Here is a 24,409-nt window from a genome sequence, read left to right as displayed (position 1 = left end):
CAATCCTCCTCATGCTTCTCACTTTGGTGGTGTCTTTTGAGTCCATGATTAAGTCGGCCAAACGTTCTATCTTTGCAATATTGAGCGCCAAAGATGTTACTGATGAGGAGTTAATGACTACCTTCACAGGTGCAGAAGCTCTTGTTAACTCTCGACCATTGACTTACCCGAGTGCCCATCCACATGATGAGACACCTTTGACACCAAACCATTTCCTTCATGGACAGATTGGAGGAGAATTCACTCCTGACAATGATTCATCGTTCACTCCAAGGAGGAGATGGAGACGAGTCCAAGAGCTTGTGAGACATGTATGGAGACACTGGATGAGAGAAATGTTGCCAACTCTCAATGTCAGGATAAAATGGTTCACTCCAATCAAAGACTTTAGAGTTGATGACATTGTGATTGTAGTGTCTCCCAACACACCTCGTGGTTGTTGGCCTTTTGGCAGGACAGTGAAGATATTTCCTTGACAGGATGGTTTCGTTAGAGTTGTGGAGGTTCAAGTTACGAGACCTGTGACAAAGATTTGTTCCTTAGAGTGGAACATTGATACAGAGAATTAATGTTCCAGTACAGTGAGGCTGCAAGAGCAGAATTAGCATGTCAGATCAGTATTTCTTGTACATAGTGAAAATAGTAGAATTTTGATCAGGATTGTTTGTTCGTTGGTTTGTTAGTTCGTCTTCGTGTTAAAATTTATTGGTATTAGTTAATAGATATGGGTCTATCATCAGGGGTATGTTGAGGAGAGAAATAATATAAACAAAACAAACATTGTTTTTGTTCATGTAACATGAACATTTAGCATAAACGCCATATGGAAATCAAATTGTGGCATTTGTTTCACGTGCAAAAATGAATGCTGACACTAACACATTGCAATCGTCAGTGTAGGCTTTTTGTTCGTTGGAGCAAGACACACTTCACGGTCGTAGACCAATATTTGTGGTCTTTACGGAAACGATGTTGGACCAATAATCATGGTCTTTATAGATATTGGATGGACCTATATTCATGGTCCTTAGAAACGTAAAGTGTGTACTTGCTCCTATAGTTAATCATTCACAGTTTAGGGCTTTCAGCCTTTGGAGCAAGACACACTTTACGGTCGTAGACCAACATTTGTGGTATTTATTGTCGTTGGACCAATATTCGTGTGTACTTGCTCCTATAGTTTGTTAGTTATCTAGATTCCTGCATTCTTGGTCATGGACATTAAGTGGATTAAAAAAAGACGAAGGTAGACACGTGAACGTCGCCTTCCACTGCGCAACATAAACAATGAAAAAGGAATCATACAGACAAGTAATATTTCTTGATCCCATCGTTCAACGCAATCCAGTCACGCAAATCTTGAACTACCTACGTTTCATCCGTTCCGAGTACGAGGGGTTCTCAAAAAAATAATTCATTGACAACTTCACTTTTCAGAATTGTACTTGCAACCATAAACCAATAACAATATCATATTGTAATTATGACATAAATCATTTATGTTGTAACTCTCCCTGTCATTGGTGTCAGGAAATAATTTGAAAATTATCGACTGCAGAATCCATTACAATTTTGGACATAGACTTTAAAATTTGAAGTTACCCACTAGCGGCTATCACAAAAGAAATATCCAACATACCAGTAGAAGTGAAGACAGTAACAGTAAACTTGTCAAGGTGATTAAATAGTTATGTGGGTCATTTCTTTTGAACTTGGCATTTTTACATTTCCTTTCATGTCATTTGATAACTGGTATAACTATCAAAAACTGTACTTAATTTTGTTTTATTAATTGAACAAATAACACTTTTAGAAACGTTTTTGTGCTACTTCAACAAATCTGTTCTCCATGGACAGGCAGTCATGTGTATGAGGGACCCCATCTCAGGTAGTCACTTGTACGCGTAGCGGGGACCCGTCTGGTGTACAAGTTACTTCCTCTATTGATGGAACAAGCATGCCTGCTTTCAGCATCACTATCTCGTGATGTTTTAGATGTTTACAGATGATGACATCAATAATGTGAGCTAAATAGTTGTGGCACGTGGTTCTGTGCAAAGCGCACAGGTCACAAATCAGGTTAAGTTAAAGCATAGTTAAGCAATGTCAGTTGCGGAGAGTCTTTGGATGGGTGACCACATTTCAGCAGCTTGGCTCTTCAGAGTTTCTAAGGCTTCGCTCCTGCCCGACACTGAAGCACATGTACCGCATGTGGCATCTCCTTGGGCATGTGAATGGATACCCAGGAGGATGAGATGGTAATGTGGTTGTTAACCTGCATAACAGGCAGCTTGGGTTACATACTCCCCAGGGAGAAGAGAATGATTCTTGAGTGTACACTGATCCCGTGACCAGGGTAATAATAGCGCTTTGAGCATGCCACTGAGTGGTGTGGAAATATGTGTAATATAAATTGCCTATGATCAAAACTTTAAACACTTCTACAGGGGCCATTTTGCTTTTCAAAATGCAAAAATGCAAATTCTACCTTAATGCAAGCTATAAGAAGAATACATCATAAGAAAATGTTACTGTTATTGTTCAGTGGATTGTCAGCTTATAAGCAACTCATTAGCATAATTACCTCAAATTTTCCTCCTTTCTTCTGAAGGCTATTCACACGCTTGAATAGAACTGAAAATTGTCCTTTGACATCACCACACACCAAACTGAAAAAGCAAAATCTGAACTTTTATAATGTGTCAAAGAGTCATAAAACAAACAAAAATTATATCTGAAACCAACTGACCAATAGCTTCGAAGATTGGGATGAAGTAACTTAATAAGATACTCATCAAGCATAGTTTGACAATCACGCTGGATTTGAGGCTTTGGCCATACATACTACTGAAACTTTCCATACCTTAAAATGTGCATCAGATACCCAACCTCTGGGGAAAGCTAAGAGACTTGTTTTGACATAGATGCAAGGACAGTGGAACTACAATCCTTGAAAGTGAAAACGTGTGTGACGGACAATTAACAGAGGTCATGGCTCCGTTACTTCTGTGTTGTTTCTCCAATCAGTTCTAGGGTTGGCAGTATTCTGCCGAGGCAGTGGCCTCACCGGATTCCCGCAGTAATTTATTGATTGGCACTAAATGTTTACACTCGGTGGGACATCAGGCGCATGCATGCTCATCTTATTTTGTTCTCTGCTTTGGTCATTGGTCACATTGGTTCGGCAACAATTCTTGATTGAAGTTTTTTCTGGATTCAATTTTGCCTTGAAAGTGGTGCCTTGAAAGTGGGCTTCAGTCCTGCCCCACACTGATGCACATGTAACGCATGTGGTGTCTCCTTGGGCAAATAACTTTGTTCGAAATGTGCCTCTGTTCACCCAGAAATGAATGGGTACCCAGTAGGATGTGATGGCAATGTGGTTGTTAACCTTCCAGCGCCTAACAACAGGCAGATTGGGTTGTATACTCCCCAGGCAGCTGCAAATGATTGTTCAGTATCTATTTATTATTCCGCCGATTTTTGTACCAGACCTAGCAAAATAACCACTGGCTCGATTTTGTTCAAAGTTTGTGAGTTTATGGAGACCATTGGGTACTAGTGCCCGCCAAAAACCAAAGGCCAAGGGCAGAAACCTGAAAAACAAGTATTTTGTTACGATATATATTTTGCCCTGCTGCTCCACAACCGTTTGTCCGTTTACTTTCAGAACTTGCATGTATCTGCTGCTTCAGTTCCTTGATATTTTTCATTCTTTGACTTTGGTCATTGATCACGTGGTTTGGCAGCCATATTCTTTAAAGTCCACTGCATGAAATGATTTCAAACTTTCTGAGTATTGTCTCCATACAGAACAAAACAAATTGTAATAGCCGTTTTTGGATATCTGTTTTAGTTGCGGCCATAGTGGATTCAAAATTTTCACAGTCTCTGTTGAGTTCCCGTCTTCAAACCCAAACAACTCGGAGTCCACTGCATTAAATGCTTCCAAACTTTCTGAGATTTGTCTCCACACACAACACAGCCGTTTTTGGATATCTGTTTTAGTTGGAGTTGTATTGGAATTTGATTTTGATGATTTTTTTACCGAAATTTTACTTTAAAGATCATATCTTGTTAGTTTGTGGACAGAAACTATTGCAATGTTTACATCTTTTATTTCCCCGTATATTATATATATTTCAGATACAATTAAAAGCACATCAGGACATACAGAATATACAGTATGATTGAACACATTTAACTGTGTTTTGCTTGGGTTTATTTTTAGATGCAAGACATATGTAAAATAAAAAAATATTTCTGAGGGATTCTTTGACGAAATAAGCGCATTCTGTTGGTTTGTCGTATTTTTCGCACCTAACATTCATCGATAGAGGGACAAGTCTTCTTGCAGGTTTACGGAAAGGCGCGAGTGGTGACGAATGAGTGGATTTGTCAAATGTAAATGTTAAGGCATGCAGGTTTACTAAAGCAAGCAGAATACACCTATATCTGGGAGTGAAGTGTTGATGTAAAAACAACATACTTTTTTCGAAGGATTAGCCGATAATATGTTTATTGATCGACCCATTGTTATCTAACTCTATGGATTTTTTTTAAAGAACTGTTGAGATCATATCTTGTTAATCTTGAAATTAATGCGAGCGTGAATTAAATGAGAAAAATGCAAGTGGTCTTTGACTTACACAAACTTGGTTTATTGATTAGCAGTTGTAACAAGTATATAACAATGTCATTCAAAGAATAGGAATTATACAATGGGCATCCAGTGAGTTATCACTGCTCGTGTCAAAGTTCTACCCACTCGTGTCAAACTTGTTGACACCTTGTCCGCATACCAATCAGTGAACTCCAGTGTGTTCAGTTAATTAATTGCCTTTGAATTTCCTTAATGCCAGGCAACAGAGTGAACATATATACTGTGTGTTGGTTTTAGAAAAACACTGTTAATTGTTTTTACGGAAGTGCTCTATTCAGTGCTAATTATAGCTGCTATTTACTGTTTGATAGGATTAAGGTAAGGTTGGATTAAGATAAGGATATGTATCATTCCACCGGGGATGGGGAGTCATATTGAGTGGTATTTTGGGCTAGGAATCAGCGGCCGTATTAATTTGGAGACACATTCATTTCCAGATTTCCAGTATATTCCATCTTTCAAAGCAGGTGAACAATCATACATCCAGCCATACATGAAGCAGCCGTGGATTCAAAGGTCTGAGTAACCCTAATTCAAAGGATGAGCTGACAAATTATGTACACTTAAGACACATGGACGTGCTCTGGATGATGGGTTATTCATGGAATCAGCAAACCCTAACGTGGATAGGATGGAATTCAAGATGGTAAGAGGACTATCTACCACAACAAAAACTTGGGTATATGAAAAACATAATAGAGCCACAAACACAACTGAATGTGGTTGCTAAAACACAGAAGATCTCTCAAGAAGTTGTGAAAGCCTTTGGTGAAAACAGGGCACTTGCCACTTATGATCAGGCATTGCAGATGTAGGCACAAGAAAAATACATCTATGTTCATTTGCTTTGGAGCCTTAGTATACCTCTTAAATGGACTTAAGGAAGCTCATGCAATCTCAGCAGGCACACATTCCTTCTATATTCTTTATCACTTACAGTCAATACATAACATTCAACATCCAATAACATTTTTATGCATTTATAACATTGGTTGGTTGGTTTGTTGTTTAATGCCGCACTCAGCAATATTCCAGCTATATGACGGCGGTCTGTAAACAATCGAGTCTGGACCAGGCAATCCAGTGATTAACATCATGAGCATCAATCTATGCAATTGGGATCGATGACATGCATCAACCAAGTCAGCGAGCCTGACCACCCAATCCCGTTAGTCGCCTTTTACGACAAGCACAGTCACCTTTCACGGCAAGCATGGGTTGCTGAAGACCTCTTCTACCCCGGAATCTTCAAAGGGTCACATTTATAACACAACAAATGAGACGAATCAGTTATCTTACTTAACATACATATTCACAATCTACAAGCCTCTGTTTGAACATCCTAATAAATTGCAAAATATCACCAACTTCTTGGCAAAACCATACAAAACCAAAACCACGCATATTTACTAATGATTTTACATGTACACTTTTAATTAGTACACTTGCAGGCATGCTTGGGAATTTATACAGAATGCAGTGCTATATTTGATTTTCTGACAGGGTCTCCTTACATTTCTTCCATGACAGCCGTGTAGAGAAAAGGACAGCTAGATAGTTGTAATAACTTGATGTTTCATCTGTTTTCCACTAATGAACCTTTTTTCATAACTATCTGTCCAAAACCACCTTTCAAAAACATTAGTATCTGCTTTATCTATGGTAATCCCCATGTGGAACAGAAGTAATGCTAATGCCTATTTGCCTCTGAAGTGCAAAGACAGAATCAGCAAATACACATAGGTCATCCACATACTATATTTATAGTAATTCTACAAAATCAGCTTCAACAAATATACCCCTCAAATTGGCGTTTTGTAAGTCATAAACATTGAGGAAGGAACTTAGTACACATCCTTCCTATTCTTCATCACCTTAACTAATCATCCATGAATATCTTTGTTCATTATTGCACACCAGAGAGGATAACAATTAATAAGAGTCAAAGGTTTTTCTAAAATCAAGAGGCAGTAAAAACAACTACCACTCTTAGATAAATATTTCTGAATTAAGCACTGCAAAGTGATTTAGTTTGTTTGTTCTTTAGTGAGTTGGGTTTAACGCCGCTTCGGTGAAACCCACGAGCACGGGTATGGTGCTGACAAACCTAGAAACATAATCGGGGCAAACCGGGAATCGAACCCACAATCATAGGTTTCTGGCGTGCCCAAGGGACGCAACTCTGCACAGCTAATCGCGGCGCCTTAGACGACTGGGCCACCCGTGCCCCCCGTTTGTTCTTTAAAGCCGCACTCAACAATATCCCAGCTACATGAATGTGGTCAGTAAATAATCAAGACTATACCAGACAATCCAGTGATTGACATCACAAGCAGTGATCTACACAACTGGGATATGATGACATGCATCAACCATGTCAGCAAGCCTGACCTGCCGAGACTACTCCTGTCCACTCTTATGACAAACATAATCGCCTCTTATGGCAAACATGGGTTACTGAAGACCTCTTCTCTACCCAGATCTTCACAGGTAATAAATGAAACTATCAGCTTTATCGATGACATCACATGGAGACAACTAACCAGACTAGTGTTCACCAAATATGGGAATTTCTGGGCAACCCAAATATGATGTAAATCAGTTGTGTTAACATTGGTCAGTTAAAGTTAACTTTAACAAGTATCTCCTAAACAGAATAATTGACATCATCACTCTGTGTATACTGTGGTCGATTTGGGGTTAATTCATATAGTTAGAAATGTAGTGTGTAGGAGACGTGATGATTTCAAGCTCCTTCATGCACGGCTAGGCTGCAGCCATGTTTCAAAGAGAGAGGATGTAATAAGCATGGTCACTGGTTGTGTTGGTTCTCGAAGTCATATGGTCTATATAAGCCTACCCTTGGTAGGGAATCGACAGTCTAACTTTATCCAGTATCTGGTAAAGTATTATAAGTCGGCTCCCATGTCTTGACCTTTTACTTTCATTTTCAATATTTTTCTTGTCTGAGTAGTATAATTAATGGGGGTTCTGGCTCACTTCCACTGGAGCCAGATTCATATACCTATACTGCTACTACAGGTAGCATTTTTTATGTGTAAATGACTATGCGATTCAACGATAGTCATGAGATTAAGTTAAATTGACTCCAGGTGGTGGTGAGCTGGAGTCTATGATATAAATTTTTATAGGTAATGGGGGTTCTGGCTCACTTCCACTGGAGCCGGATTTATTACCTATACTGCTACTACAGATGGAATTTTTCATGCCAAAATGATTATGCGATTCAACGATAGTCATGAGATGTATTAAACGAAACATCAATATTAATTAATAATGAATAAAATTTACTATAGCCCACGAGGATATTGGAAAGGTATAGGAGCAATAAAAAAATTAGCCACCGCGGCTAAGGTATCTAAAGATGTAGCCAAGGATTGGTTAAAGAAACAAGCGTTGTGGCAAATATATTTACCGGCACCGCGTTATATACTGAGGAAGAAGTTTGATATTTTTACAACGAATGAAGTTCATCAGGCTGACCTCTTGTTTCTTCCTCACGATAAGGTAAAACGCAAAACATATAAATACGCTTTAACAGTAGTGGATGTGGCTAGTCGATACAAAGAGGCAGAGCCATTAACCTCGAAAGATTCAACAGAAGTAGCTAATGCACTGAGCCGCATATATAAACGCGGACCTCTAAAATGGCCTAAGTTATTTCAAGTAGATCCCGGTCGCGAGTTTATGGGATCGGTAACTAAACTGTTAACAAAGCACAACGTCGAAATCGTCCGTGGTGAAAGAGAGGCCCGCCGCAGTCAAGCTATCGTTGAAAGATTTAACCGGACTCTAGCGGAACGTTTGTTTGGCTATCAGTATGGGATCGAAATGAAATCCGAGCGATTGAGATCAACCGAATGGGTGACACGATTATCAGCCGTTGTATCAGCGCTGAATAATGAAGTAACGAGATTAATAGGGAAGAAACCATCCGATGCGATTAAAATGAAATCCGTGACTTCCGAATCTTCAGCACCGAGGAGAGGCAAAGAACGAAAACTTCCGGATAGAGTAAGGGTAAGATATTTATACCAGCCCGGTGAACTCAAAGGAGGCCTACGTCGCGCAACCGATCCCATATGGTCCCTTAAGACGTATAACATTAGTCGATTGGTTACGAAAGAAGGAGAGACTATTCTTTATTATCTTAAAGATGGACCGGGTAGGGCATTTGTACGAGAAGAGTTGTTCATAGTTCCCGACGGTACGGTATTACCACCATAACAATAAGCATAGGTAGTTACACCATCATTATCAACCCATCTCTTTGTATCTAAGGGGGATAATGATGTCTTGTTCATTCTTAATCCATATATCCTATGATTGTAACTTCTTAAAGAGTTCATCTCGTGTTTGAACGTTCTACCGTTGAATAATGCTTCTTTATATGGTTCGTGTTTGATATGCTTTTTTACAACATACTTCTTAACACCCTTGGCTTTTCTTATCTCTCCATTATCGGACTTTTTTATAGAATACATCTTAGGTCTTAATCCGACATACTCTGCTATAGGAGTCCCAGCACATTCATCCTTCATCTTACCTAATACCTTTTTATTTACTACGCTGTGCAGTGGATTATCTTTAAGGTAATCGCTCGTGTCGTACATATCTATTTTTTCTGCCATATCTTTATACACATCCTCGGTTTGTATTTCCATCAACAAAGAATCTGTGTCGGTATATAACACCTCACATCTATCGCCGTATTGCTTCTTAAGTTCGTTGTAATAAAAGTCATACATTAAGTGTTTTGACAAGTCGAGAATACTCATACCGACGTACACCGGTCTGTTGAATTTTATATTACTTTTCTGCATATGCAACGCGGCTAAGTCGTTATTGAATATCTTGCTTCTGTTAAAAGCCGGACTGGCTATGAGTTTCTTGAGTCTTTCTTCCTCATTAGATCTCACTAATTTAACATCAACACGCTTCCTTAGATTCTCCATAGTTTTACCAAATACCGAGTTATTCATGAGCTTATATAGATTCTTTTCGAAATCGCTGGTAGCTATCTTTCTTAAATCTGTGTTCAACCTTATATAGGGCTCCATCCAAGGGCTTTGATCAAACTTTAGAACTCTGTGTATTTTCTTTAGTTTCATACCTAACGATAGATATAACTGGAGATTTCTGTAGTGAACTATATATTTTGTCTCATCCATCAAATTTGGTACGAGTTTTTCTACGTTAGCTAACCTTGTATTACCCATCAAGGAGCGTTGATATTCCGACATCCAATCTTTATTAACCATTAATCTTTCGGAAGCTAGCGGATAACTATTATGGTCTTTATGTAAGGAATTTGGATATTCCAAGTCAACTTCTAGTATGTACCCTTTATTCTCATCATTATTATGGATATCGATATCATCGACCCATTCAAAACCACCCGTGGGTAAAGGCTGACTCATAGCCCATCCGTACAAATTGTTAGCATCGAGATATAATATATGCGTGTCGGGTTTACTCGGATCGTATCCTTCCACTAATTTATTATTAGCCTTAGAATACCTTTTCGCCGCCATCGATATACCACCTCTTAATCCTTTCTCAATAAACAAGTGCATATCGTAATCTGTGATTAGTTTTAGTTCTACACCGGTCTTCTTCAACAATGCATCCCACGATAGTCCGGGACTGGAATAGTACCATGCCGGGTCCAAGCCGTATTGTTTTAAACACGTCTTTCTAAATATCTCGAATATATCAGCGAGTAACAGTACATCGGTTTTTAAGTACAGATCGTGATAATCACCTAAATTCTTACAACCTAATTTATCCCACACCGTCAGAGCGTGTTCATAATCGGCATCTGTTATTCTAGATTCTGTTAAGTTACCATAGAATGATTCGAGGGGTGGTAATTCAGTTTCTTCGAATCTAGACCAATCATCCATATATTCGTAAGGATATACACCTTTTCTCAGCAACAAATGACGAGTTATCTTATCGGTATATTGATTTGTTATCGCGAAGTCATCGGGATTGTTCGCATTAGCTAAATTGTCCAGGGAAGATAACAGAAACTGTACGGAGTCTATGAATCTAAGCCCATTACTTTGCTTTATCCTAGATTTCCCATCCTTGTCCCTATAATGTATAGGTTTAGTCAACGAGAACGATATGTATTTTTCCATATTGTTAGGAATGCACGTTAAACCGCCGTCGGTCTTTGAGATAGCTTGCATCATGAGATGTGAATCATATCCTCTAAGGTTGTGAAACACAACGGGGATGGGTATTGTTTGAGAATTCATTTTTAGTTTCAAGTTACACTCGTTATGAGCGGCTCCCCGATAATTACCGGTGACGTGACAATGATCTCTTACGGAATCCCCATCCAGGGGTTTATTACAAACATGACAACTCTTTGACTTCTTGTGGGCCCTCCAATCATCTATCGTCATACGCATGGGTTTCTTACGCGATAATTTTTCCCTGATTATTCTCTCTTCATTTCGTAAATATTCTAGGAACTTTCCCGCTGCATCGGGACCTCTGTAAATCACGGGAGTGTTTATTTTCCCATCATACCTTACAACTATATATCCAAACCCACAAGGAATATGTTCTTGAGTTTTGTACATAAAACTACTACCTTGATTATTATCTTGGTTGGAATTTTCTATGGGTTTGATAAGCGCTTCGAAGTCGGCGTAAATTACGTACGGTACTGGCATTTGATTACAATAATGTTCAAATTTTAATATATTTTTTCCCTCTTTAGGCATATCAATCCTGATAGCATTCTGTCCAACACCTCTACAGTCTTCTTTATGCGAATCCAATAGATCTTGTCTGCTGTACCAATGTAGGCATCTTTCGCAGAAATATTTCTTTTCCTTATGTTTTGTTTGATCATATAGCACCCTGTTTAAACTCTTTATCCACGTATAATGATATTTTCCATCTTTTTCGATCAAAAATGAATTGATTCTGGGGATAAGTTCCGGAGCGGAGCTTATCCTGTGTACAACAATTCCTTTAGAATGTCCGAAAACATTTATAGCTAAATTATTTTGCTTTTCCACCTTATATATTGGTGTAGGTTCGTCTATACCATCGAAGTTGAGTCCATCGTTTTGGGGATAGCTAGGTCTATTCGGATTTTTGTCTACGGGGAACAATGCAGATCTTATCATCATTCTTAAAAAATCATCGGATTTATTTTTTACGTTAATTATGGCTTTTATCTTCTCATAATACGGGGGTTAATCTATATAAGATCCACCTTTGAAAGGCATATAATTCGCTATATCTAAATATAAACTATCGATTTTATCCACACACCAACCCGAACCTCTATTAGTCCAGCGTTCTAAAGTTTCCTGTATCCTCTGAATTGATGTATCTAATGATGTGTTTATAGTATCGGATTCGGTTATAACTTCTTGATTGCTCCGGAAATATGGTTCGGTATATTCGACACTATCGTCTGTGTTACTTTTACTCAATGACATTTTAATCGTCAGCTGGTATTTTATACTATGTAAATCATCTAACTCCTCATTTATTTTACTCGATATGATGGGCTTAATATCATTAACATCCATGTTGGAATTAATATCCATCTTCCAACCTCTTAGACATTTACCAACGCCGGCGAATGTGGGTACAAATATTAATTCTTGTTGTTGTTGAGTAAAATCATCATTATCAATATCATCAACATCATTATTATTATCTAGTAAAGCAATCAATTCAGCTCTTCTCATTCGAGAATAACCTCTCAGCCCACTGTTTCTCGCTCGAGCTTTGAGTTCTCTAACAATCTGGGGTTTGTTGTATTCCAAAACGAGTAAGGTAATCAATTCAGCTTTTCTCATACTAGAATATCCACGTAGACCACGTTGCTTTGCCATAGCCTTCAACTCTCTGACAAAAACCATTGTGGTTGAATGGTATATGCAAAATGAGACAAATGTCTAATTTGTTGTTTTCATATATCTAAATACGTATTCTCCCCAACCTATTCCTCTCATTGATGTAATCTCTCTTCCTAGCATAAATAATCTGGTTCCCGACCCTATCAGCACCGTGTTTCTTACATAAACAATAACGACCTTTGACCCCTATCCCGCATTCAGAACACGTATAGTTTATGTGTCCACGCTTGATGTAATAATTGTGTATACCGCAGTAAATATCAACACAGCGTCGGTTACATAGAGTCGTCTTCCCCATGAGTGTAAACTTTCAGTTATTCATGGTTATACATCTATCATATCATTTGTCTAAATGCAAATCACAGCTACACTGGTGAGATATTGATTTATAGATCATGGTTTATGCATAGCCACAGCTGTCACTGCGTAGCTATTGTATAGCTGAAAATCAATACAGCAGTCAATCCCATAATCACAAATGTGACCTCGCGGTTCTTTTGTTCCTCTGACGGTGTATAAAACTGACTCATTGTTGGTCTCGGTATTGGGTCTAGTTTTTTCCCATAAACGAGGTAGTATTCATGCATGTCAGATTCGACATCCTTAAACGTTTGAATTGAATGTCCTTCCTTAATCATTTTTTCATGAATAAAGTCTAATCTCTTCATTTTCTGCTGTGTATATTGTAACTGGGCTTCTTGGTATTGTTCTAAAGCTTCGTTATGTCGTTTACGCTCCTCTTCAACTTCTTTAGCGTTTGATTCCATCATACTGGAAAATAAATAATTACTCCCTGAAAAAGCTAGAGCATTAACAACAGCTCCACCGACCATCATCGCAATTGTTGCCATAGTATATGAATATAAAATATTCAAATGTTTAATTACTTCATTATGTCTTCCGGGATAAGTCCTTGTTTGATGAGCATATCCTTCGTTGCCATTGCTAATCCAATATCCAGAACCATCATACCTATATCAAATCCATTAAAATCCAGTTTGGGAGGTGTGGCTTTAGTAATCATTTTAGCCATACGGGCATAGGCAATGGCCAAGCCGGTGACCACCGCTGAATGATACGTCGCGTTTACCAACATTTTACCGTCTGTAACTGGAGTAGTCATGCTTCTTATAGCATTATATGAGGGTTAACCTCTAATTGAACTTCTTGTTGCGGCGGGGGTGACGTTTTCTCTTCTCCGGTCTTATAAAAGAACCATACAGCCGCTATACCTGCAACTCCTACTAGTGCCCATGTTTTAATCGGATTAATATTTGAATTATTTATTAATTTTGCTTTGCGCGCCAGCCCTCCCTTTCTTCCTGCAGCTATTTTTTGGGGGTTCTTAGTAACTCTAGCTTGTTTTTGTGTTTGTGGTGCATTCACATTCTCATTCACTGGTGGTTCCTCATTCACTTGTTGTTCCTCATTCACTTGTGGTTGCGTGTTCACAATCTGTTGTGGTGTCACTTGTTGAGTCTCCATTGTTATTAAGTGGGCACATATGTTTATGTTGACAATACCTAGCCGTTATTAAAGCTGTGGTGAACGGAGCTAAGAACATTCCGAATCTATGATAAAACTCACAGCTCACTGAGCTTATAGCGTGTTCGATGAATGGGTCTTTCTCTAGAGATTCATAAATACATGCGATGTTCTGCCGGGATAGGGAGAAACGTACTAGCTACGACTGTGTATAGTTGTAATATAGACAACCCTATCGTTTTAGTCATGGATAGCTCCCAGTCTAGACTCGTAACGCGGGTACAGTTTTTTAATCTCTTCGTCGGTCATGTTATCAATTTTTTCGATGGTATAATTTTCCCCCAAATATTGGGAACATTTTCCACCGGCTACCAAAGCCGTGAGTCTTTCTCTATGTTTATCTAAAGATTTATCTACATTTTGATGTGTATGTTGATCTACATCAGATTTTTTTAGCATTTGTTCGATGAGTTCGTCGCATTCCATAATGTAATACCTAAGGAGATATTTAAGTCTAACATAATATAATATGATATATCCAATACATCCCGTAATAATGAACTGTTGCGAAAGAATGAGGATTTCGAACCACATTTTATGTCATATTAACCGCTAATGTTCAATTTGCTACATTTTGCTATATTTGCTATAACTTTGCTATATTTGCTATAATTTTGCTACATTTTGCTAAGCAATTGCATAAGCAGCTGGTTGATCGGTTTTTAATACGAGTTTACAGTGCTTCGTTGCTGCTAACACTTTTCTGACCTTATCTCGTTCACCCTTGGTAAAAATGACATCATTTTCGCGTTAACATTCCTCGAAACTATCTCGGTCTTTGCAATGAAACAGTGCTACCCATTTGGTCTGCTCTCTGAGATCTTTCAGGACAGAGTTGTATTTTTGAGTAAGTACCCAAACGCTATGTTGAGTATGCCATCTGGAGAATGCTAAATACGAAAGCATATCTTTCTTTTTTGTGAGTTCTTTACTCTCGCTGCAGTCGTCTATTACGAAAAGGGTTGATTCTCCTTTGTATTTTTCGTGACATACTCGTAAACAGTCTTGTAAACGATCGCCTGGATGGACTCTGTGTACCCCGTCGTCATTCATTACCCAATCTCTCGATAAGTATGTTTTATTAATGCTTATAGTCAGACACAGAATAATAATATGATCGAAAACGTCCCGATAATGACTTTGTAAAATATCTAGAATAAAAGCTGTTTTTCCGCAGCCCGTTTGCCTGCATATGATAGCGCAGTGCGGATCTTTAGGTAAAAGATTATTAATAGATTGCTTGCACGAATCGCCCATTCTGTATATTAAGTTGCGCATCCATAATCACGTACAAATATATGTTTAATTTACCAGCCGCTTCCTGGTTATCTGTATGGTGGCACCCTCGCTAGCATTTTCTATTCTCCTCCCACTGCCGTGTAGTTGGTCATCGTCCATTGTTCGCATGTCGAGCCATAGCGCGTACTTCGTGGTGAGGTATTCACCCATCGATACACTCCCGAGAGACAGATCTTTCATGACCGCGTTAACTTCCGGGGAACGTTTTATAGAAGGAAGTTTTTTAATCCCATCCCACTGGTGATACGCTAGCATTAAAAGTTGATTAGGAATGCCCTCGATAGTCAATTCTACTTTTGTAATCTTGGGATTGTAGAACTTCTCGGTATTTCTTTTAAACGCATCGGAGGGGTCCTCGAACAACATTAAAATACCCTTCAACGACCTCGTGGGGACGTTTAGATTGATATTCCACATCGTATCTTTTCTGTCCCTCGTGATCTTTCGGTGTCACAGCACGCGATCGTACAAAATGGCTAAACTTGCCGAATAATGGTTACGAATTTGTCTGGCTAATTCGGGATCCGTTATCATATCGTACTCGAGCGAGATATTGTCAATGGAATAGCTAGCATCTTCACCACCTGTTCTGATTACTCTACCGTAGTCGTTAAAAGTGAGTTCGTATTCTAACCTATCACCTAAGGATGCTTGATAAAAAGGCATGTGGGAATCTAGTAATTCAAAGTCTAGGGGAACATAGAATCGGTTACCTAATGCGTCGGCAACGGCCTTATCTTTTTCGTTGGTATCAACACCATTTTCAGCACCTAGGCGCAGTCTCAATGTGTTCTTATTACAAATACCTTGGTACTGTAAGTTTTCCCGCTCTTTATCCGTTCTCCAGAGATCCATGTAGCAATAGTATACATCGCTATCGTCGATACTCAAAACCTCATTTCCGCTAATTTTAATAGCGATTTTCTAAACGATAGCAAGACCTATGTTCTGAACTGGCTCCCTGTTAACGTCGGTAGAAAACAAAACAATCGTAAATGCTAGTCGGACAGTTCCCGGAACTAACACATCGTGTGCGCCGAGATTAGGAAAGCGAACCAGAAGCGTTTGATTCTGATCGATGGTACTAGGGTTATTAGTTATAGTAACAGACTGACGAATTGCCTTGACCCCTAATGGATCTCGAAGTCTACGTTGTGGGTTTAACTTGCGTCCGTATTGCGAAGACATTGTTATATTGAAAACATGTACCCTATGTTGAATATAAAAATGGCTAATTTTGAACATAATGACTTAGATCTAAGTACCTTTGATGACTTTGATAACCAGAATCCAATTGAAGATACTGATGAAACCAACTTTGGTGGCACGATGAAATTTTACAATCAACCGTCAATGATTATTACGATTCCTTTAAAGATGATAGTCCTATTGTTCGTGAATATTCAAAGTTTGAGATAGATAGTAAAGGAATATTGCGACTGCGTGGCGCTCCGGATATTGATCTTATGCATTCTCGTACTCGTAAGCCCCTAGCCTTGTCTACGATACCCGGTAAACACGGCATCGACACTGTTCGTGATGACTTAGGCTTTGTGGACTACTACCGACGACCAAAACTTTCTGCGAAGACTACTAAGGTTCTTCAAACCGTGCGTGATGAACTCGGTAATACAGATGATTTGGGAGCTTCCTCGAAGGTGGCCTAGGACGGACTCGGAGAAATCTTAGATACCTATTACGATAATTCCACGTTACAGGTACCACATTCAGAGTTCAGTATTAGGGAATTACGAGGTCTTGACAAGGCAATGCGAACAATGCGGGGAGAACTCATCAATAATACAGCCAAGCTCTCCGAAATCGACAAGCATATAGCTTACGAGAAAACAAAACTCGAACAGGCGGGCGATGAGTTCAGTAGACGCCGCGTAGCGGAAAGATTGCGTAACTTAGAAGAGGAAAGATTGGCCCGCCTTGAAGCAGCTTCCAGTAATAGAAAGGCACTTCGTTCGCAAATCAGTCGTATTCGAGAAACTATCGATCAAGTCCTCAACGATGATACTACACTGGCCGATAAAATTAAAACATTGTTAAGAGAACAGGGAATAACAATTACCAGTATTTTAACCGCGTTGGGATTTATTATATCGACTTTGACTCTCTCGTTAACAGGTTAACACCGCCTAACGATAAAAACGGGATAAAAGAGTGGATAAAAAAGCATTTACAAGCATTAGGTTCAGCACTGGGAAAGCTCGCTGAGAAAGCCGCGGCTGCACTTCCCGGTATAATAGGGAGTGTTGTTTCCTGGCTATTGAATTTATTAGCTAAGACCACCACTTGGCTTAGTCAAAACTTGTGGGGGTTGATCGTAGCAATTGCAGGGCTGTTGTACGTATTCGCTAAGAACTATTTAACCAAATCAGTTCATTAACCAAATCAGTTCATTAACCAAATCATTAGTAAACCAACCGAGACTCCACCAACTACAAGCGCTGTTTTTTCATCGATATGTTGTTGATTTTTAGCCGCAATATGCGGTGACACTTGTGCATCAGTAGATGTTTGTGAAACATGTGGTGTTTGTGGCTTGACTATTCCCTTTTCGCCCGTGATCGTTTGCGTTATTAATTCGACGTTCATATCTGAATTTATACCTGGTTTTTGTTGATCGGTAGCGATAACAATTTTATTATTATAACCGATCACTTGACCGATCTTAAGTTCCATATTACTCGGAGACATGTATAGTCCCGGTGCATAAACGTAGTCCACGTTGGATTGAGCGTACTGTAATGCATCTTGAAAACGCTTTATAGACGATGGTATGTCAACTGGTGAATTAATGGCATCCTCCACGTTTGCGAAAAACTGTTTTTGTGCATCGAGCGCCGTCCCAGAACCGATAATGGACGTTCATGTTTGCGATTGCGAGAATTGCCCATACATAAGTTCTTATCGATTCATTAACTCTTTCAAATCCTTGGTTAGTAAAATTATATTCCGTTTTATCATTAAGAAATTCATTCCAAGCGTCTCCAGGTGGTTGCTCAACCTTTTGGATGGTGAAAGCAACACCACCCTTAAAGTTCATACGATCATCTCTCCACTCATTACTTGAGAGAGCAAAGCTCGGAAGGAGCCGACCCCTTTTCAGTAAATCATCGCTGACTTCTTTAACAGAGTGTGCACCAGCATATGGAATACCTAGACCATGGTTAACTCCACTCAGACGCCAATCTTTACTCATAGAAACATTAAATTCATTACAAATACGTTCGAATGCCTTCTTATCGTACTGATTATTTGTGGAATTCCACGCTCGATCCTGTGGTAATGGAGCACTAATTTCTTTAAGTATACGTCTAATCTGATAGTACACGTGAAATAATATAACAGACTTATTCAGTTCAAATCCTGGAGCATAAAGAGATACACCACATCCCGGTGTGGCACACCATATGGCAAAGTTTAACTGATTCTGCCAAAATTGCATCGGATTGTGAAACCAATCGTGCACCATTTTATCGCTAGTTGCCGTGACCCTGTAATTTTTAAAGATATCAGGGAATTTAACTAAAAATTCAGCACCAGAGGCAGTTACTATAATCGATTGAATAGTAATGTAAGTCGATTTCATATTTAAGTTATGATATAGTATCATTGTATATTTAATATGTATGTTACACTCCCGGGAATAACAAATGGCCAGTCTATTGAACTGCTTCATACAATCGATAACTCGGATGGTCAGCTCAAAGTCGCTCTATGTGATGTAACGTATTACCCGCTGTGGACCAATATAAATGCTGCGAAAGATAATAATAGGATAATGATAGCTGATGGAGTTAGTCCAGGCAAAATAATTACTATACCTGATGGGTATTACAGTGTATGCTCACTCAATGATGACATTTTTAAGCCTAATGGAGTTAGTCTAACACAAAATGAGTCAAATGGGTTACTGAAATTAGACCATGGAGAAAAGCGTGCAATGATTTTATTGGACTTATCAATTACACTTGGATTTGCACGCTTAACTGACACAATATACAAGACATCAGCACAGGGCGTTAATTTGCCCGACTTAGTTCCCTATAAAGAGTTGTGCATCCATCTTGATCAAATAAGCACGATGAATAATATTCAACTAGAAAGTCCTTCAACTCTGCTCAGATGTGTTCCAGTGAAAAATGAAAAAGACAATAGCAGTAGAACGGAATCTTTCTCGTCATTACAATATAAAAAATTGAAGCGTGGTATTATTTCAGACCTCAAAATTTCTGTATTAGATGTAAAACATCAACCTGTACATATAGGATACTTAAGTGTAACACTCCATATTATAAATAATGGTTGATGCATCAGGCCCTGGAACGCTCAGACAATGTAATACAATTGCACTTTCCGATCTCTGAGACACGGAAGGATTCGGTAAACCCGGTAACAATGGTAAGTTATACGCTTTACACTTACACGATAATGTATACAAGCAGAAAGAAGTTATATTCCCGGAAAATCTAGAAGATTTAAGCGATGTCGACGTTAGTAGACTCCTTAAAACCACTCCGTACAATATTATTTACAACAGTAAGAATAAATGGACTATGGTCGAAGCAAACATCAAGTGGCTACTGAATATCGTCATTACCCCACCTTATGCGATGATGGGTAAGGGACATAATTTAACTAAGATAATAAATAGTGGTATCGTACTCGCGGCCTATATCCCATCAAAACGAATAAGTGTGTTAGTCACTCCCCTGCCAGAAAAACCAGGTCATATGTTATATAGTCGTCCAGCAATCCAAAATGTTAGTTTAAATTAGATTGCTGAATTCGATGATATTAAAGTTAACTTGAGTGCAATACCTAATATTTCTACGCTTATTATTGAAGTCTTGTTCGGAGATGCACCAGTAGATGCCTTCGAAATATTACCAGGTCTATCGATTAAATGGCTCAAGAAACACGAGCGTCAACGTTGCAGTATTATTCATGTCAGAGCATCACCCGTTGCAACCCTCGAGGGGGTTCAAATTATTAAAAGTGACAGAATTTCTCTTTCTAAGATATTCTTGCCATATAATATACATTTGATAAGGTTGATGTATATTCTCAAAACATTTAAGCAAGACCAATTAAAGACTATTATATATTCGTAATATACACTATGAGTTTATATCCAGCGCTCGATGAAGCAATTGAAAAGATGGAAACTGTTGATGGATTTCGATTACATCAAATAAGCGACATAAAACATCGAATAGAGAAGGATAGGGAGTTGAGACTTGGATTGTATAAAAAGTATCGCAGAGCCGTGAATGCTCTGGACGGAGTTGACACTGCTCTTGTAGTAGCTGGCATGGGACTCGGTGTAGCTGGTGTCGGTTTACTATCAACTATAATCGCCGTGCCTATCGTGCTCGGCATGGAAATAACCGCCCGAGTCTCGGGACTGGCCGGAATAGCGATAAAATTCATTTCTCGTAGGATACAAAAGAAAGCATTAAAACACGATAGTATTCGGATACTCGCCGAAGCAAAGTTGAACAGCATTGAGGATCATATTTCGAGATATCCGAGGAGGAGTTTCGTTTAGTGCTGTCGGAACTCACCAAATACAATGAAATGAAGCAGGAGATTCGTTCAAGATCTCATAAGACCAGTGGTATTAGCGAAGACGAGAAAAAAAAGGTCATAGAACAGGGGAGGCAACAAGCGCGTCAATTATTCCGTGCCAAAACCAAAGAACTGGTTGGAGATTAAAAATAGATTGCTTAGTATCGTTTGATCACATTTAGACAAATGCTTACATAAATATATATAATAATGGAAAAAACTATTAAATGGAGAGAATTACCACAAGGTTTTTATTATATCAATGATGTCAAACCAACCAAATACGGTAATCAATTGTTTCTTATCAATTTACAAGAAGAGTGTAGTTATATAGTCTGGTCTCCTAGTAAAATGAACGAAGAACTTAATAAAAATGTTGAATATCGCTTAATCGATAAAAATAATGAAGAATATTTTTATTACCATTTAGGCTCATCTTAAGTAATGATTGGCCCCAGGTATTGGTGAACTAGAGTCAATTTAACTTAATCTAATGTCTATCGTTGAATCACATAATCATTTTGGCATAAAAAATTCCATCTGTAGTAGCAGTATAGGTAATAAATCCGGCTCCAGTGGAAGTGAGCCAGAACCCCCATTACCTATAAAAATTTATATCATAGATTCCAGCTCACCACCACCTGGAGTCAATTTAACTTAATCTCAGATTAAGAGTTCAGGAGTTGGTGTATAAAAGTTTTTAGCAATCAGGGAAGTTGGAAAAGTATGCAGGTTTTTCTTCAAATTAAGTCGATGAAGGTTTGCCCCCTCTTTTCAGTTAAATAATAAACTTTAGATTACACTACTTTCCTTTTTGTTTTGTGTCCATAATTAGAGTGGATAACCTGACCAGGAGCCTCACAGGACACAACACACACCTTTAGAATACAGTACCAGAACATCTCAGACCTTCAGATTGTTAGCCCAACTGAGCTACTACATCCACACTGATAAACTCAGCGCAAATTTACCTAGTCATGCCCGAGTCTTTATGGAACTGAACGTTATGGGTAGAATGGGTGATGGAGACTTATGAAGGTTATGCGTAGGCGTGGTGTCTTGTGACTTTAGTCTACGGACACTCACGAGTTATCCCGATGCCACACTTGTCCCATTCTGTAATATTCAAGATACTGAATGGTGAGGAATGAGCTGATTTGGCATGAAGAGCTCCAGGCATCAGACATTGATTTCACGAATATGATGAATGACGGGGTTATAATAATTTGTTGTCTGATTTTGTCACAGAACAGTGTGGGAAGGAACGCTGTAAGGTTAACATGGATCGGCATTGCTGCTGATGCCACGAGGGTGAATTGGCTCGGGTGGAAATTCCATGAGTTTCCAGTAGCCAAAACTTTTGACATGAAATTACTTCATCCTGCTCACTCAATGTTTTTATGAGAAGAATTAATGCAACTCAAAATGTAGCAAAATGTGAAACAATAACATACACAAGAATACCCTGTAAAATCGAACAACAGTTATCATTGTTTATATTTCTAAGAATACTACCTCTATTACATCATTGCCATAAATCCTGTATTTTGGCTGCAATTACACTACACTTAAAAATTTAGATTTTCAACTGGGGTCCTCTTCACTGTCAACTATACAACACCAGTTATCTCCCCTTCAGCACTTACAGCTCACAGCTCTTTTTGTGCTTGAAGGCATGAAACCTACTCACTTGTTTCCATACATCAGTCTATTAGAGACAGATGATTGGGGAGGTGGGACGGAGTACTTCTGATGTAATGAAGGTAGTATTCTTTTTAAGTAAGGGGAAGATATATGGATGAACAACTTCTTTATTTCAATTAAGAGCAACATTTCGGTGTAGGTTCTGTCACCGTTATCAAGCAAGTTCGATAATTCTTGCGAATACACTACCCCTATTACATAATTGCCAAAATATACCAGAAGGAAAGGCTGATTCAGCCTCAGAGTCTTGAGGCTATGGTGGTCTAAGCCAGCTCTCTACTGTAATGTCTTTGACTGCATGAGTCTTGCAAGGTATGAATAATCTTTTTGGGTGATGGGGATCCATAGCTGCTAGATAGAACTTGAGAGCTGGTATGGGGGCACAGAAGACGATCGGGGAGGATCAACTGTAGGTCCTAGTTCTGGCATGGTGTACTTTCTGTGACCCATGTATTCTGTAATCCATTACGTGAAGCTCTGAGGCCCTAGCAGCTGTAGCCATGGCTAATAGAAAGGCTGCTTTCTTAGCCTTATGATGTAAAGTAGCAGAATTGAGAGGTTCATAGGGGTCTGTTAGTAGAGCTGATAACACCAGTGAAAGGTGGCATTTCAGACACAAAAGCAATGAGCATATGATTTAAGATAGAATGAATGCCTATTGAGCTCACTATTGTCCAATGACGAAATTTGTTATCCTGCCGAAGATGTAGGAGGAAGTTGGCAACCATTGGGATAGTGGCATCATTTTCTAGACCAGGACGTCATCACCACTGGATGAACTTATCCCATCTGTTGACATCGTAAAGGAGAGAGCAAGATGATGTCCAACATTTAGCCACCGCTACAGAGGCAGATTCAGATAATCTGGAGGCCTGCATTCTTTGCATCATAGCTTCCCAGAAGTGAGATTGAGTTTGGGCAGATTCTCATAAACAATGTCCAACCTGTGTTGACACAGTAGATCTCTGCAAAATGGTTGTGGGAGATGATCTTCTATTAGCAGAGTTAGTAGTCTGGGAAACCAGGGTCTTTTGGATCAGATCTGGGAGATGAGAATGAAGATACAGTCTGTCGACTTATCTTCTGTATCAACTTGTCGAGAAGTGACCATGGGGGGAAGGCATATGCAAAAAATTGGTCCAATCCATGGACAGAGTGTTGATCAGTTAAGGTCTTGGATCCGGAACCAGACTGATGTAGACTGGTAGCTGATGGCTCAGCCAAGTCGCAAACAGATCTAGGTTCGATGTCCCATGTTGTCGTGTTCCTAAGGAAAATGTCTGGATGGTGCGTCCATTCTGTGGAGCGTCCATCCTGTGTCCGAACAGGCTGTCGTGGGGATGTTCAAATTTCCCTGGAATATGTCGTTTCCATCCGGCAGTTGTTTTAGTCGGCCAAGTCTGTTTAAAGTGAGGTCTCCAACTTTAGAGAGATGATGTATAACATGTATTAGCTAAGATGTTTTACCAGCAGATACTTTCCATGATAAATGTTGAATTCATCTATCACACAAGAGTCTCTGGGAACTCGGTGTCAGAGTAGTAAAAGCTTGTTGAAAGAGTTAAGGAATAATGCAGGATAAGTTAAAAATAGGGTATGGTGGTGGGCATACCTTCATATGTCAAAAATCCTCAATAATTATAAACCCTTCAAACAACAAGTTGTCAAGGGAAGCGTATCATAAAACGGAAGATGGTAT

The 24,409-nt window shown here is 39.0% G+C and overlaps 1 protein-coding gene across 5 annotated transcripts in view; it reads right to left on the bottom strand.

The window, feature by feature from the left end:
- LOC139466653 (CWF19-like protein 1) overlaps positions 1-24,409 on the bottom strand; it is a 411,301-nt gene that overhangs the window by 357,556 nt on the left and 29,336 nt on the right. For all 5 annotated transcript variants that reach the window (XM_071248237.1, XM_071248241.1, XM_071248239.1 and 2 more), the window contains exon 2: positions 2,585-2,669. In XM_071248237.1, the coding sequence (XP_071104338.1) occupies positions 2,585-2,669 (85 nt within the window). The remainder of the gene's footprint in view (positions 1-2,584; positions 2,670-24,409) is intronic.

This window comes from Haliotis cracherodii, unplaced genomic scaffold (assembly GCF_022045235.1).
Source record: "Haliotis cracherodii isolate W230 unplaced genomic scaffold, xgHalCrac1.p SCAF_19, whole genome shotgun sequence".
NCBI lineage: Eukaryota > Metazoa > Mollusca > Gastropoda > Lepetellida > Haliotidae > Haliotis > Haliotis cracherodii.
Note: the sequence above shows the minus strand (reverse complement) of the source record. Positions and strands in the feature narration are given on the sequence as shown.